The sequence below is a fragment of the Miscanthus floridulus genome, chromosome 14 (genome assembly GCF_019320115.1).
Source record: "Miscanthus floridulus cultivar M001 chromosome 14, ASM1932011v1, whole genome shotgun sequence".
Taxonomy (NCBI): domain Eukaryota; kingdom Viridiplantae; phylum Streptophyta; class Magnoliopsida; order Poales; family Poaceae; genus Miscanthus; species Miscanthus floridulus.
In genome coordinates, this window is record NC_089593.1 from 3,034,351 (window position 1) to 3,051,492 (window position 17,142).

Consider the following 17,142-nt stretch of genomic DNA (forward strand, 5'->3'; position numbering starts at 1 on the left):
CAGTATATTAGCATTGTTCAGTAATCTGGAAAAAAAAACCGGCATCACAGAGAAGCATCTAGCTCATGTTATTACATAGCATGATTGAGTTATCAGGAAAAAAAAACTGGAATAACTATCCTTGATGCCTCAAGGAATAACAGAGTCACAAGTAACTGAGATTAAAAAACTACCTCTTAAGCCCTGTCTTTCCCTCCCTCCCTCTCCTTCTGTCTCCCCCTCTCTCCATTCCAAAATTATGAACAACAGAAATGGAAGTGGATAGCTAAAATGACTAATTTTAACAATAGTAATAGTACCTTTTATAGAACCCTTGACTCACAATTAATTTGATCATTGGCTTCTTTTTACTTCAAATGATAAACTGAACAAATGTTTAATCTTTCAGAAATGGGAAAGGAAAAAGGAAATCCTCTCAAGTAAAATATGCAGCATATTATTACAGTTTACTGAACAAACAAATTCATACTAATTGCTTAGTATAAAATTGAGCCCAAGGTAAAATCAGAAGTTGTGCACCAGTAGATTACTGGGTTTTGGCTGCCCACACCAGATAGTGTGGCCTTTACCTGAGTTGAACCACAAATAAGAATTATGAATCCAAGGAAATTTGGAAATTCTACAAGACTGGCCATAGTTTATGTTATTTAGAATCTCGATCTTTAGGATGGAAACTCCATAACTGCCTGCAATCCATGTTGTGTTCCTCCCCTTGGTCCACTTATCCTCCTTTTAGAAAGTAGTTTAATCCTCAGCAGCACCAAGAAGAAACAATTTTTAAGTAAACATCATGTTATAAAACTCACTTGCAACTCAAATTAGTTAGTCAAGGAATTGGCCTACATATATATCTCTATGGATTGCTCATTGGACTAATCAGAAAAAAGAAATCAACTTATGGTATTTCAGAATTCCTTTCATGCATTTTTAAAGCAACATAAGTACTTGTTTCCCCTCTTAGCTACACTTGCCAAGAGGCACCCAAAATTATATAACTATCCACAACAACCTCTTAGGAGGAAACTTGCCAGTCAAATACAAAAGGAATAAATGATATGAAAATGGCCGTATATACCAGGTAGTATGAGGACTTCAGTATAAACTTGCTCTTCATTTTTAGTTAGTTTTTTTAGTTAGTGTTTCTTAAAAAGACAAAATAATATATTCTCCAGTGTCCAACCTCCAAAGTTATCTTTCAATAGTAGTCAATGCAAGTTCTCTTATTCTTTTTAAAAGAAGCATGGTGTGTGGGCTAACTGCACCCCTCAAATAACTTTTTGAAGCAGCTCTGTTTTGATGAAAACACCATATCTTTGGAGAGTTTCCTGTTTGGAGAAGCTGGCAATGCATCTCTAAGCGAGGGGAGTAGGAGGTGAAGGACATTTTTGGATTTGCAGTTAGGGCTTGGAATTTATAATAAGGAAAAAAAGACTGAGCCAAATTGGAGCATGCTATCGGCGAGCTTAGGCAGGGAGGTTGAGAAGGAGTTGTGAGATCCAAGGGCGTACCCGTGAGGTGGTTAGCTTGCATGTCCGCCTGCTCAGTCCACGGATTACCTTGCACGTCCTCCTACTCATTCCTACGGAGTACATCTGAATCTGAAACATTATAATAAGCACATGGTGGTCAGGACAGTTGGAATCACATTGGTCTGTGTATAGAAGCATTATATAGTACATACAGCCTGATTGATGTAACATGTCTGCCACTATCTATCTAAGCTATACAGTACATGAAAGCTAGTTTTTTTTATGAACTTGCAAGTATGTTATTTGTTGTCTGTTATTCTTACCAATGGCATCTCTGGTCGAGAATGAGAATATATCCTTGTGGACACCCGGTCGCCAAGTCTGCAAGTGTCATCCTCTCCATTTCATCACAATCATGTTTTTTTCCTAGAAATGGATCGACCAATTTTTTAAATTTCTCCAATGAACATCAAAAGCTTCGCTTGTTACCATGAATGAATAGTACATTAGAAGAAATAGTTAATTTTTTCATGTGCAGCAGCATTGAATATAGTACCAGTTCTATTTTAATATAAGCATCATGGTCTGTAGAAATTATATAATCAGCGAATATACACCCAATTCAGATATGTTAATTTCCCAAAAGAGATCCTCAAAACTGATAATAATAATAATATCTTCAATCATATACATTGCAAATTTTATCTTATTTGCCTGCTGAACTGTACAATAAGATTGGAGCTAACCTTGAAATCATCTTCTAGGGTGAGCAAAATATTCAGGTGGGTTACATTAGAGAGAGAGAAGAATGGGGAACACACCAATGGCAGTAGAGGGGGGACACATAACAGCAAATTCATTCAGAAAACTGAAAAACACAGATTCCTCTCTTTTAACTAAACTATTCAAAATACCTCCATACAATCATATATAGAAACTTTTTTTTTTTTTGCCTTCTGCTGTCTTACTGTAAAGATTGCAAACAGATTCTAGACTCGTGCAAATAATCAATTACAATTTGCCAATGGCATGGCTGGTAGGCCGATACTTGTGGCAGTGGGTTTAGCAGCCAACTTCGTGCCAGTACCAACTCAATTTGCAGTAAACATTAGCAAAACATAATGTGATTTCCATCCGTCCCAAAACCAAAACGCAGGAACAGGCCGTCAGATATCCAGAAGGCAGGAATACAATCCAGAAGGTAGTAAACCATACCTCTCACCAATCCTTGGTGGAGATTCAGATTTCGGAGATGCAGGCGAGATGGTGGCAGAGGCCGATAGACGGAAGGAATGGCTCCCCTCGCCGTCGCCGCCGCGAGCGGAGGAGCAGTTCGTTGAGAGAGAGAGGGAAGCGCTGGTAGGAGAAGGCCCCTGCCCTTGATGGCGGCGGCGCAACGTCCTTGTGTCACCAGGAGGGGCGTCCGTCGTCCTCGTCCGTCCCGGCAGGGAGCGAGGAAGCGCAGTGGTTTCCCCGTGCGTGAGGAAGGGCGACGGTGTCGCGTGGCGAAGAAGCGTGAAGAAGGCAGCACGATGAAACCGCCGAGGGTGGACGGGTGGGGCTCGCGTGGGTGGAGGCGAGGGGGGGCGAGTGGACGGGGAGGGGCGACATGCGGGGAGGGAGCAGTTGGCGGCGTGGCCTTGCGGAGGCGGAGGGACGCGGCGGGCGTGGGTAAAGATTTCGTCGGTGAAAAAAACACGGAGGAAGAGTCATCCGCAAGGTGAAACACTGGTGTTTCATATATTTCTGTCGTTCTTCTCTCGTCCTGTCAATGAGATGAGATCTACGGTGGGTAGAGAGTTTTTACGGTGACAGATAATTTCTAATTCATTCGATATGGAAACTCATAAGAGATAAATTTTATTTGACAATTGTAGCTCTTGCGTGGTCTGTAACTCGGCTTTGTATTTATTACTTTTTTCATTTGATTTCAGATCATTTTATTATAGACAGGAATAATTACTTAGCCTTTTTTTGCGACGAATAATTTTTTTAGGGGATTTTGCGACTAATAATTGCTTAGCCTATGTTGAGAGTACAAACAAACCGAAGTATTTGGCCCACCAAAAGCACCTAACTAACTAAGTGGAACTTAACAGGCCTCTGAGGATTCTTTCAAAAAAACAAAACACGCCACTGAGGAAAACGACGACAGTAAACAAGCCCAGAGCAAATACCCAATAACTATAGTGGGCCGATTTCCTTGTTCTGCAGGGCGGGACAAGGGCTAGAATTGACCTGGTGGGCCGCCGGGCACACCCATGTTTCCCTCTCCCCCAATTTTTTATAATTTGGTTCTTTTTTTTTAAGAAAATTTACGTTTAGTCTCCTGAGAGACTTAAACTCATCTTTGAACCCTGGGGGTCGGCGCCATGAGTCCAGGCGCTGAGGTAACACGTCTCGGCGCCACAGATCTTGGCTCTGAGGTGCCTGACCATGCACAACAGGAAATCCTAGGGGGCGTTGACATGGCCGGTACCACGACGCCAGAATACATGGCGCCGAGCTCAACGCCGCAGATATTGGCGCCGAGCTCTGCGCCATGTATTCTGGCGCCGAGCATGCATTCAAAGCGTACGCCAGTACCTATAGTTGGCCATGCAGCCCGAGCCTGTCAGCCCGGCCCAAGGCCTAGTTTTTTGGCCCGGGCCAAGCACGGCCCAACACGGAGGCTAGCAGGCCCAGGCTAGCCCCGCCTGGAGCAGCAGGCTATGCCTGGGCCTAACCCCAGGCACGTGGGCCGGCACGGCACGCCCTGCTGCAGAGCAACCAGCCTGGTGATGGCCCGGCTTGCTAGTGCCCCGCCCCCACATATAAGCGGCTCCCCAGTCCCCCTGTCGCCCATCGCCTCGCCTCCTTGGTCCTCACCTCTCCCGCTCCGCTCTTCGCTCCAAACCCTAACCCTAATCCCCAGTTCCCCACTCGCTCGCAGCGGCGCAGCCGAGCCTCGCTCGCCCAGTCGCCTCGGCCTCGCTGATGGCCGGCTCCGCAGTCCGCTCCCAACCCTAACCCTAATCCCCACTCGTTCGCCGGCTCGCCGCGGTGCAATCTCTACTCCCTCTCTCGCCCGCATCGGCCGCATCCACGATCTGGTGAATCTGAGCTCTCTCCCGTGATCTAAGTCAGTAGCGGCTCTACTTAGATCGATCTGGACGGTGGCGACGGTGGTGGAGGGGCGGAGCCGGCGCCATCGGCGACGGCGATAGGGACACCGATCGGCTCCAACAGCACAGATGTTACCTCATGCCTTGGTAAGCATAAATCTGGTGTCTAGGTTGATTTTGATGAGATCTATGAGACTGTGAATGGTCAAAAGGTTTGAACTGCTGCTATCTATAAAATGTGTAAGAGTACATTGTTTGCTAGATCTTCTGCTGGCACTGGCCATTTGATTAGGCATCAAAAATCTTGTAGGAAAAATGTTGATCATGCTGCTAGGGTTCAGTCTAGGCTTTCTTACAATCCTGATAGATCTGTACATAACTAGAACTACAATCCTGTTGTTGCTCGCTCTAAGTTGTGTAGGTTGATTGCTAGGCTTGACCTTCCATTAGGTATAGGTGAGTCACAGGCATGGAGGGATTACATTATTCTTGCTCATAATCCTAGGTTTGCTAAGGTTTCTAGACAGACCACCACTAGAGATCTTGGTAAGCTGTTTACTGAACGCCGTGATAAACTTAAGAATTTTATGTTGCCTACTGCTTCTTCTGTTGCTTTGACTTCAGACATTTGGTCTGGTAATGCTAATGAAGACTATATTAGTGTTGTTGCTCACTATGTGAATGTTGATTGGGAGTTACAGAAAAAGGTTATTGGTCTTAGGCTGATTGAGGTTAAACATTCTGGTGAAAATATTGCTGAAAGAATTGCTGTTGTGGTTGAGGAGTATTGTCTGATTGATAAGATTTTCTCTGTCACTCTAGACAATGCTTCTTCTAATGCTAGGGCTATGAACACTTTGACACCTCTATTTGCTTGTTACTTGGGTCCTGATCCTTCACCTAATCCTTTGGATCCTAGTAACCGTAAGTACAGTCTTGTACATCAATGTTGTGCTTGTCATATCATTAATTTCATTGTAAAATCTGGATTAAAGAGGTTAAAAGCTTACACTGAAGATTTTAGAACTGTAATTAACTTCTTAAATTCCTCTAATCAAAGAATTGTATTGTTCAAAGAATACTGTAATGCTAAGGGTGTTGGACCTAGAAAGTTTGACTTGGATACGGATGTTAGATGGAATTCTACTTACCTGATGCTTAAACACTTGGTTCCATACAAGAATATCTTTTCTGTGTTCATTAATTTCCATTATGGTTCACAATTGTTGACTACAAATTATTGGTATTTTGCTGAGAAGTTACTGGAGTTCCTAGAATTCTTCTATGACTCCACTGTTGTACTGTCTAGTGTTTATTATCCTATAAGTCCACTTGTTCTGCACCATATCCTAGAGATTGCTTCTTATTTGCATGCATGTGAAAAAGAGCATAATCTAAGAGCTATTGTATTACCTTTGAAGCTTAAGTTTCTTAAATATTGGCAAGACATACCTCTGTTATATTCATATGCATTCATTCTTGATCCTAGAGCTAAGATGAGAGGTTTCTTTAATATGCTGCAATTACTTGGTGAATACACTAGTTCTGAGTATAGTTCATACTATGCTGATGTCAAAACTGAATTGTATAAACTGTTTAACAAATATGAGAGCAAGTTTTGTGTAGCTAGATCTCAAAGGGTTGCACAACCATCACATCATACATGTAAGAAAAAGCAGGCCTGGAAAAGAATCTTTGGCCATGAATTAGGTGTTGTTGGTCCTTCCCCTTTCCCTGCCACTTCATCTTCATCTACTTCAGCTGTTTCTGAGCTATCAGCTTACTTAGACAGTGACAATGTCACTTCTTATGAGGATAATTTTGACATACTTCTGTGGTGGCGTGACCATAAGCTAACCTTTCTAATCCTATCTATAATGGCTAGAGATATCCTATCAGTTCATATATCTACTGTATCTTCGGAGTCTTGTTTCAGTTTGACAGGTAGGATAATTGAGGAACGCCGACGGCGCTTGTCATCAGAGACTGTGGAGATGCTGACCTGCTTAAAGGACTGGGAGTTAGGAGAAAAAAGGGAACAACATGCTATTGACAACCAAGAACTTGAAGACTCATTCTAGAACCTGTACCTTGATGAAGATGGACCTGTTGGTGGTGCTCCTGGTACTTAGTGAGGTACTGAGGTTGAGACTTGCCTCGTGAGTGTGTGTGTGATCTCTGACTGTGAAAGGATGTGTGTGACTCAGTGACTGTGAAAGACTTATCTATCATTTGAACAATGGTTAATTAAGAGCTGACTGCACTATTTTTTCCTTTCTAGGGTTTCTCACAAGGGTGAGTTTTACCTAGAAATATTTTTAATGAGGCAGCATTGCACTAAACAGCCCATTTTGGTTATTTCTGTTGTCTGTCGGCTCTGGACTTTGATTCTGTGAATCAGTGAATGTTTGAAACTGTGATCTATGAATGTATCGGATATTTCGACTTTGATTCTGTGAATGTATGAAAATGTGACTATATCGGACAAGTTTTGGACTTTGATTTGGTGAATGTAAAAAACTGTGATGATACATTGATGTGAACTGTGAATGTATGAATTATGAAACTATAAACTGTTATCTGTTTGTAAAATTGTGAATGCAAAGGGTAACAAGTCGCGGGCTAGCACGGCCCGTGATTCTGGCCGTACTTCGCGGGCCGGCCTAGCACAGAATTTTGGCCGTACTTCGCGGGCCGGCCCAGCACAGAAATCAGCCCATAAGACCATGTCTAGGGCGAAGACCTAGCCCGTGGGCCTATGAGACATGGCCCGTGAGGCATGGCGTGCCGTGCCGACCCGTTGGCCATGGGACCGTGCTGGCACGAGCCCATGCCATGCCATACCGTGTCGTGCCGGCCCGTTGGCCATATATACCGGTACCTGCTTGACTGCGTGTCTCCCTCCACTGCTGTTGTGCGGTACTACTAGCCTGCTACTGTACTCCTACGACCGGTAGAGGAGTAGCAGAGCGCGTGAGGCGCGGGAGGAGGAGGGCCATGCAATTAATGTCGCAAGGACTGACGGCCAACCACTTCTACAGTGCTGCGGACCGGAGGTACAGCAAGGAATGAATGAAACAAAGCATGAAGCACAAACAAGAGCATGGAAGAGAGGGAAAGGAGACGCTTTTCTTGACTACCGGTTGCCACAAGGACCCTCAGATATCTAGGACAAAGGAGGATTCTTTCCTCGGACCAACAAGAAGGCCAGGCTGGATTAGTACAAACCTTCAAGTTTCAGCGAATGAGGGTACAAATTTGTATAAATAAATGGGGGTTTCGAGGATTAGTAGTACGTGCTACAGTTCATTGAAGAGGAAGGTCTCCATCTTGTTCATGTGGCTGGATAGAGACCTGATGCTGCAATGTTTATGCAGGGGTTGTCGGTGGGGTGATGGAAAGAGGCGTCCATGACAAAAGATTACTACTCCTACAGCAGTGCCACGCTGCTACGCTACACTGAAGACTGCAGCAGTGTGGTGGGCACGGCCGCGACCCGCGACGGCGAGAGTTCACAACGAAACGAACACGAACTCTCAGACAGACGAGGAGGAGGGCACGGCGGATTGGGCGAAACAAACAACGGTTCGGTTGGCTGATTCGTATAGATGTTGGTTCACGAAGAAGTACTACTGGTTGGTTTATATGAAAAAAAATACTATTTCAATTAGAAATTTAGGATCGTTTACGACAAGCCACAGCCAAACGACCCAGCCTAAAAGCTGTGGGGAAAAAAAGCAAACGGAGACGGGCTTGCAAGTCAGGGGTTTTATTGGAAGCCGCGAAAGGCAGGCCTACCAGCTCTTTGTCTAGGGCCTTGTTTAGTTACCCTCCAAATTCCAAGTTTTTTCACTCTCTCTTCATCACATCAATTTTTAGCCGCTTGCATGGAGCATTAAATATAGATAAAAAAAATAACTAATTGCACAGTTTAGTTCGAAATCACGAGATGAATCTTTTGAGCTTAGTTGGTCCACGATTGGACAATATTTACCAAATAAGACGAAAGTGCTACTATTCATCGGGTTGAAATTATTCACAATCTAAACAAGGCCTAGCTTTGGTTTTTCTTGTACTCTCGCTCTAGAAAAATTTGGTGCCCGGCACAGGAAGGTACGTAAACAGAACAACTACCGGTACAAACAGTAGTTGTATAAAATTCTATTAAACAAAACAACTTAAAATTCTGTATTTATACTAGTACGACAAAACAAAACAACTTAATACGACTGGTACAAACAAACAAAAGGTATGTAAACAGAAACTGTTTTCTTTAAAAAACACTACCTGACCAAAAGACTAGGTAACCTGATGCTGTTATCCAACAAAAAATAACACTACTATAAGGTTCACTTTACCGGTAAAAAAATACCGGAGGTTCCGGATAAACAGGTTTATACTAATCCAGTCTGGCTTTCTTGTTGGTTTGAGGAAAGAATCCTCCTTTGTCCTAGATATCTGAGGGTCCTTGTGGCAACCGGTGGTCAAGAAAAGCGTCTCCTTTCCCTCTCTTCCATGCTCTTGTTTCTAACCCCAAATTCTTAAAAAGTGCTATAGTAGCTATCACATCAAATCTTGCGATACGTGCATGGAACATTAAATGTAGACGAAAAAAACTAATTGCACAGTTTGATTGGAAATCGCGAGACGAACGTTTTGAGCCTAATTAGTCCATGATTGAACACTAATTAACAAATAAAAACGAAAATGCTATAATAGCCCAAATTCTAAAATTTGGTCGACTAAACACGAGTACCTCCAGTCCTCCGCACTGTGGAAATGGTCGGCCGTCAGTCCTCGACATTAATTGCATGGCCCTCCTCCCCCGCACCTCACGCGCTCTGCTACTCCTGTTACTACAGTGAAAGGAGTAAAGTAGTATGCTAGTAGTAGCGCACAAGAGCAGGGAGACATGCGGTTGGTGGGTACAGGCGCACGCTGTGAATGTATGCTACGCGTCATATATTCTGACGTTGAGGTACCGGCCACATCAACGTTATCTAGAATTTTCTATCGTGTACGGTTAGGCATCTCGGAATCGAGATCTGTGGCGTTGAGACGTGTTATCTCGGTGGCAGGACTCATAGCGTCGATTCCAGGATACAAAGATGAGTTTAAGTCTCACAAAAGACCGAACGTAAATTTTCTTAGAAAAAAAAGACTAAATTGTAAAAAATTATGTCCCTCTCCTGAATGCGCGACCCGATCAGCCAAGCAGAGGGCCTAAGCCCACGTTCAGTTACGTTTCCTGCTCAAGGCCATGTTTAGATTGCAACTTTTTGCAACTCGATGAATAGTACCACTTTCGTCTTATTTGACAAATATTGTCCAATCGTGGACCAACTAGGCTCAAAAGATTCATCTCGTGATTTTCAACTAAACTGTGCAATTAGTTATTTTTTTTACCTACATTTAATGCTCCATACAAACGGCTAAAAATTGATGTGATGGAGAGAGAGTGAAAAAACTTGGAATTTGGGGGTCATCTAAACAAGGCCCAAGATCAACGGCCACTCTTTCAGGGTTTTAGCTGCCGTACCACAAGTTCAGAATTAGACACCTGAAACTGAACGCATATGCTAACAATAATCTAATTACTTAACTCCTGTTTTGCTGCTGCCAATTGTGGAAACACCAACATGATGTAGTGTTCCAGGGCCTCCCTCCCAGCGTGGATCGTCTCGTATTGGTCTGCAAATCTACCGTAGCCCTCTGGTAGTGTCGTATTCCTAGAATCTCCCCTCTTCTTTCTAGTTTTTGGAGTTCAATTGTCTGGATGTAAGCACTCTCTCCTCCCTGCTTCTGGGATTGTAATTGGCACCAAGCCGAACATTTTGGGCCTTGGCCCCCACCCACCAGACAAGGTGGGGGACTATTCGTCCCCGCCCCCACCCCGTTGTCCTTGCTTAGAAAAATTACTCACCTCCCCATGTTCCATCATCAAGATTCACTTTGCAACACTTGCAGTATGCCTAAAGTGGCAGTTCATGTGTTCTCTGCAGCACCCATCTACACCAGAAAAGGATCAGAGCAACTGCTCAGGGTCAAACCGACCTTTTAGGCCTCCTCCATGGCCGAGCACCGGCGAGCTCCGAGCTCGCGGCCATGGTGGGCCTTGGCCTGAGCAGAGAACGAGATGGGGAAGAAGAAAGAATCAAGGGCAAAAAGGATATTTCGCCGATGTTCTCTCTCCTCCTAAGCAAGAAATGAATATTTTATTGGACGCAGTGTCCGAGAACAAATTTGACAACAACATTGGTGTTCACTAACAAACTGCTCCATTTTACATCCGCTAGCAGTCCTGTAGCAAAATTTGCCTTAAATATTTCACCGCCAAGGGCCAAAATCAGCGGTAATAGGAGGTTCTAACCTGGCAGTGGTGACCTTTCTGTAATAGTGATCAGTTGATTCAGTTTTAATATGAGTAAGTTTTGTTTCTAATCATAAGGACATTCGATGGCTTTATGCTAGAAATCTTGTTTTTTAGAGAATGCCAATGGTTCAATAGCTCTTGGAAAAATAAATCCAAGAAAGATGAAAAAAGGAAAAAAAAAAACAAAACAAAAACGAAACGTGATGGATGGGAAAAAGTTCAAAAAAAAAAAAAAACAAACGAAAGGCCGCCGCCGTCTATACTCAACGTGATATAATAGGACAAAATGAGGGTTTAGGACTTCGGCAGATTTAAAACAAACAAAGGATAAAATCGTAACTTTCTGAGTGTCAAAATTTTTAATTTTTTTTACATTTTATCGCTGAATGATGGAAGGCTCAGATGAGATGGAAGGTACTAAAGAAGAAGTGTCTCATTAAAAAAAACTCTCTTTCATAGTATATGAGATGACATGGTGATGATGATGATAATAAACGTATAAAGTTACAATAGCAACAAATTAACACGAGAAGGCAGAAGAAATAAAAACAAACGACGACACGGATATAGATAGATGCTGGCGCGCGCGGCGCTAGGATTCGAATACTGATCATATTAATTTATTTTTCATTATGAGTTGGTGGTCACGTGGTCGATATCCGGGATGTCCTCCTCGTCTAGGCCCTCCTCGCCATGGATGGCGTTCCCACGGAAGCCGGCGTGTGTAAGCAGCGCCCAGAGGTGTGTGATGAGCTCGGTGTCGCCGGCGAGATGCTTCCCGTGCGTGGCCGCCCCCGTGTTCGCCGCCAAGTGGAGGAGGAACCCCGTCCAGAAGGTGGCCAGGTCCCTCCAGAGGCCTGCTGCGTCGCCAGGGTACGCCCCCGTCAGCTTCTTTCCAAGCACTGCACCCATTCGTGTCAAGGAACACCCGATGTCGAGACCGTGGTCGTCATCATCATCTTCTTCCACTTGATGGTCACCTTGTGTCGTCGTTACTGATTCCACGTCGACGTCGTCGTCAGGGTAATGATCAGGCTTCTTCTTGCAGCTGGGCTGCTCTGTGTTAACCGTCTCCATAAGGCAGTAGTACACATCTTGCAGCTGCAGTTCCCTTGGTACACCGTTCCGATTCGGCCGGCAAATAGTAACGTGGTTGATTTCTTCGATTACCTCATCAAGCACCTTCCAGGCAACGAGGCGATTGCCGGGCACCAGTGTCTTTCTTACCAGATACACGCAGTAGTTGGATAAGCTGACAGCAGCTTCGTACTGCTCATACCACCCACGACGCTCCGGCACCATCGTCGTCCCCAACGGCCGCAGAGGACACCGGCGCTGCACAGCGCTGAGCGCCTTCACCTCGTCCAAGAAGTAGATCTCACAGAGGCAGGTCGCGATGTGCCAGACCTAAATGATGTGGGTGTCTACCTTGAGGTCACAGTCACAGCAGCAGCAACTCCACCTTCTTCTCGCCATCATTTGATGATCCGGCGGAAGGCGTTGGAGAAGTAGCTATCCAGCAGCCCTAGCCGCCCTTGCTCCTCCGCCTGCTTCAAGTTCTTGATGGAGTCCAATATCGCAGTCTTGGTGTAATCCGTCAGGTGAATTTTTCCATGTCTTACACCCCGACGGGGTTGTGAAATGGTTACTTTCCAAAAGGAGACGATGAGCACCAGCACAGGAACCTGAACCAGAAGATTTTGCTGACGGACGGCACAGACCTTCCGGTCCCACTGGGCCTCCTTGCTGCCGAAGAAAAGCAGGAACCTCATCACCCACTCCACCACCACCGGCACCGGCCGGTCGCGGGACCTGGACGTACTTGCACAGCATCAGAACTTTGGCCCACCGCGACGACACGTAGAGAAAAATCTCCAGGAGCTCCTTGAGGACGATGATGGCGACCATGAGGCGGGTGATGAACACGCCGTGCGTGATCCTGTTCTGGTCCGCTGGATCCATCCTCTCCGGTATGTACCGGGCAGGGTAGGCGATGTACCCCGTCGCCGTGGCCAGGCACAGAGACAGCAGCAGGCTCCGGAATGGTACCCAGAGCCCGCCAGCAAACATGGTGGCGTGCTTGCTGTAGAACAGGTCTCGGAGGAAGGACAGCTCCGTCCCCGTGATGCGGAAAGCCCTCTCGGGGTGCTCCCCGAGGACGTAGTCGACGACGAGCCTGCCCATCTTCTCCTTCCCCCGCCGGCTAGACAGCTCATGCATCGGGAGATCATAGAACCGGCGGCGCAGCAGCTTGTACAGAGCGAACGACAGGCACAGGTCCTTGAGCTGGTTGCCCGGGTCGGCTGTGCCTCCCAGCAACCACCTGCTCCTCTGCTCGCTGTCGCTGCTAGTGTCGGTGTCGTCCCATATCTTCTCCACGGTGACGAGCTTCTCCCTGTGGTCTCCATCTGGATCCAATCGGATCTTGTACCTTCCCACGTCGCCGCCGCTTGCTATTCTTCTTCTTCCCTCCCGCCGCCGGCCGGCGTCTTGGACTTCCTCAAGCACGCGGTGCTCGCCATGCACCACATACTTGTACCCGCTCATAATAGTCTTGTGCTGCTCACCATCACCACCACCAAGGGCATCAAAGGGGCCAGCAGATGCAGATGCAGAGAGCGTGTCCTCGTACCTCATGCACTCGCTCACCAGCCTCATGCTCTCTTGGTTACTTGTCTCCCCTTTACTGGAGCTGACGAAGACCACAATGATGCGAACTGCGTTCAGGGACCAGATCGTCCAGAGAGGGATCCTAAGGAGGGGGAAGGTCTGCACCCGGATGAGATTTGCTGACCACAAGAAGGACAAGAGGTCCAGCAATGGGACCTGCTTGGACCTGGTGTAGGGGAGCCCGATCTTGACGCTTTACTGCAGGGTCACCAGCAGCACCGCCCACACCTGGAAGTAGTCGTTCACCTTCGTTGTGCCCGACAGCTGCATCAGTCCCATGGTGTAGATCACCAAGCTTTGGTTCAGTGTCTCCAGGTTGAGCACAATAAGCATCCTCATGCTGCCCGGCTTCCCGAACCATGGCCCCTGGAAGTCGAGGACGAACCGCAGCACCAGCAGCACCGTCGTCAGCAGCACCCACAGCTCTACACTGGCGATACGAGTAACAGTGTCCAGCTTGAAGAGCCTATGCAAGGTGTGCAGGATTGCACCAGTGAGGCTCAACATCTCTCTCTTCTCTCTTCTCTTCTCTATCTCACACACACAGCTTATACAGCCTCTCTGCAAGGTTAGCAAGATTGCTCCGGCACCCTTTCCTGGGCCTCATACACCTCTCTCTCTCTCTCTCTCTCTCACACACACACACACACACACACACACACACACACACACACACACACACACACACACACACACACACAAAAAGCTTCAAGATCTCCACACAGTGAGCAGGATTCCTCTGGCACCATTCGTGGGGCTCATATCTCTCTCTTGTACCTCTATCTCCACCGATGACTGTTTTGACCGGCTAGTAGATCAAACTGAAGTGGATCTTAAACACGTTTTAAATGAGAGATTCGCATATATCTTATAAGAGATGAAGAAATAGAATGGTTCCATAGAGTCAATGTAAAAATAATATTGGAAGGGGACGCAAATACAAAGTACTTCTTTCTAGTAGCAAATGGTAAACCCAAGAAAACAAGAAATTTTAGTTTCGAACAAGAGGAAGGACTGATTCACGGTGACATTGAACTCAAAAAATACATCACTACTTATTATAAAAAGCTTTTTGGTCCATCCCATTGCAGCAATTTGGTGCTAGATGAGTCAGTACCGGGATGACATTCCTTAAGTTACATCCTAAGAAAATGAACTTCTGATCACCAAGTTTATAGAGGAGGAAGTTAGAGATGCAATCTTTCAGATGAAATATAATACTTTTCCAGGACCCAATGGCTTTCCACCAAAGTTTTATCAGGTATTTAGAATGTAATTAAGGAGGATCCGATGGTGGTGTTCTCAAATTTTCACAAGGGGAGCTCCCTTTACAAACCTAAACTTCGGATCGATTATCCTTTTATCAAAATCTAAACAAATATAAGAATATCGACCTATCTGTTTGTTGAATGTTAGCTTCAAGCCTTTTTTTTCAAAGATAGCCACTAAAAGCAACTCCAGTAGGAGCCCTCAAATCATGTCCCCTACTTTTGGTTTGACGATTCCCCCTCATTTTTAAGGGCCTTATTTTTTTGCATCTGCTCTAGCAGAAGCCCTCAAAACATAGCTATGAAATTCATGCCCTCAAATCAGAGCTCTCAAATTCATGCCAACAAAAAATGACATATAGAACCCACTTGTCATCCCTTCTTCTTCGATCTTATCTATTGAGATATGTGCGCTCGGAGGAAAGGAGCCTATCACGATCTCATCAGCTTGGAGGCAAAGGAGCCCGTTGCGATCTTGTTGTGTCAGAGACGTGGCTCTACGCGGGTTGGAGGTGAGGAGTCTCGTTGGTTCAAAGGCACCAAGAACATCGGCGCAAGGCGAGGCGAGGCGACATGCTAGAATATCCACGCGTCGGGGTGCGATCTCTGGTGACGAGAAGAGTCGTGCCAGACGGTGTTGGTGTTTCGAGTAGCCACCAACAAGTAAATTTCTAATATTACGCGTCTGGATCGGATGGTGTGCTAAGAGGACACGAGGTTTATACTGGTTCAGGCAGAATGTCCCTACGTCCAGTTCGTTGCTTCTGCTCGTGTTACTAGCACTGAAAGTTTGTAGTAGGTGTTACAAATGGTCGAGAGAGGGACAAGTCCCAAGTCTCTGGTGAAAGGAGTGAACGGATGCTGAGAGAGCTCGGTTGCTGCTCAGCCGTGTGTTCGGGGTTCGATGGGTTTGTTCGGATCTGGCTTGAATCAGTGCAATGCTCCGATGGTCAGATACCCCTTATGGGATGCCCTGCTTTCCCTTTTATAGGCCAAGGGAAAGCACGGGTTACAGTGGAGAAAAAGAGGAGAATGAGAGAGAGAATAAGCCCTTCAGGATCACCAGGTCCTTCTTCTCCTTCATGCGGGTCCTACCGACCCTGTAGATGTCAACAGGGATAGCTCCACGTTGCGGCCCTGTCCGTCACTGGCGCCATGCGTAGGCGTCGTCTACCGGTCATGGCGTTCCATTCCGGCACAACGGACGTCGTGGTGAGCTGACGCGCCAGTCAATGTTTGTACGGAGGTTAGGCAGAATAACATCGGTACGCCCAACGCTGTTCTTGATGTGAATCCTCCGGTATGGCCCGTCATGGCCATGGGTTACATCGGGGCGTGCCGGTCTCTTCCCTGGTGTTAGAGCTTTGACCCAGGCCCATACGCTTGGACCTGGAGTGGTTGGTGGCGGTATGGGTCTTCATCGAGCGAGACGGAGCCCGCGACCTCGGGGTCGGGCGAGGCAGAGCCCACGGCCTCGGGGTCGGACGAGGCAGAGCCCGTGGCCTTGGGGTTAGGCGAGGCAGAGCGCAAACCCAAGGGTCGGGTGAGGCAGAGCCCAGGGCCCTAGGGTTGGGCGAGGCAGAGCACGCGGCCTCAGGATCGGACAAAGCGGAGTCCTTCCCCAGAGGTCGGGCGAGGCAGAGCCCACGACCTTGGGGTCGGATGAGGCAGAGCGCACGACCTTAGGGTCGGGCGAGGTGGAGCCTGCCCCCGGGGGACGTGGCCGAGGGGCACCGCTGACCCATTCCGTCGCTGGAGGGGGCGTTGAAAGGTCCTAATGGCTGGAGGGGGGTGAATAGCCTATTAAAAATTTCTACAACAACACTTAGCAAATGAGTTAGACAAATATGAGGTGAGGCGAGTATTGCGCTAGCCTACTAAAAATGCAAGCCACCTACCATAATTCTAGTTTCTATAGACTCTATCCACACAATGGCTATGTCACTATACTTAGTTAGTATGCCCTCAAAGGCTAACTAAAGAGCCACACTAACCAAACTAACAAGCTCTCACGACTAGCTACACTGAAGAGCTTGACAACTAGTTTGTGGTAATGTAAAGAGAGAGAGCAAGATGGTTATACTGCCCAGTCGAGGAATGAACCAATCAATCACAAGAATGAATACCAATGAAGACCAATCACCATGGAATCAAATGATGACACAATGATTTTTATCGAGGTTCACTTGCTTGCCGGCAAGCTAGTCCTCGTTATAGCGATTCACTCACTTGGAGGTTCACACGCTAATTGGCATCAC

At 46.4% G+C, this 17,142-nt stretch overlaps 2 protein-coding genes and 1 long non-coding RNA gene across 3 annotated transcripts; all 3 read right to left on the minus strand.

Annotated features, from left to right (window-relative positions):
* Positions 1 to 223: 223 nt before the first annotated feature.
* LOC136505946 (uncharacterized) lies at positions 224 to 3,094 on the minus strand. Its single transcript, XR_010771361.1, has 3 exons — positions 2,685 to 3,094; positions 1,793 to 1,895; positions 224 to 1,598 (listed from the first exon to the last, which is right to left on the minus strand). It is a non-coding gene; the product is annotated as an uncharacterized lncRNA (long non-coding RNA).
* An 8,482-nt stretch (positions 3,095 to 11,576) lies between these two features.
* LOC136505606 (uncharacterized) lies at positions 11,577 to 12,248 on the minus strand. Its single transcript, XM_066500766.1, has one exon. It carries the CDS (start codon positions 12,246 to 12,248, stop codon positions 11,577 to 11,579), a length of 672 nt encoding a protein of 223 aa, XP_066356863.1.
* Positions 12,249 to 12,458: 210 nt separating this feature from the next.
* On the minus strand, positions 12,459 to 14,123 carry LOC136502902 (uncharacterized). The gene is made up of 2 exons (XM_066498152.1): positions 13,816 to 14,123; positions 12,459 to 13,638 (listed from the first exon to the last, which is right to left on the minus strand). Exons 1-2 carry the CDS (start codon positions 14,121 to 14,123, stop codon positions 12,459 to 12,461), a joined length of 1,488 nt encoding a protein of 495 aa, XP_066354249.1.
* Between the last annotated feature and the right edge of the window lie 3,019 nt (positions 14,124 to 17,142).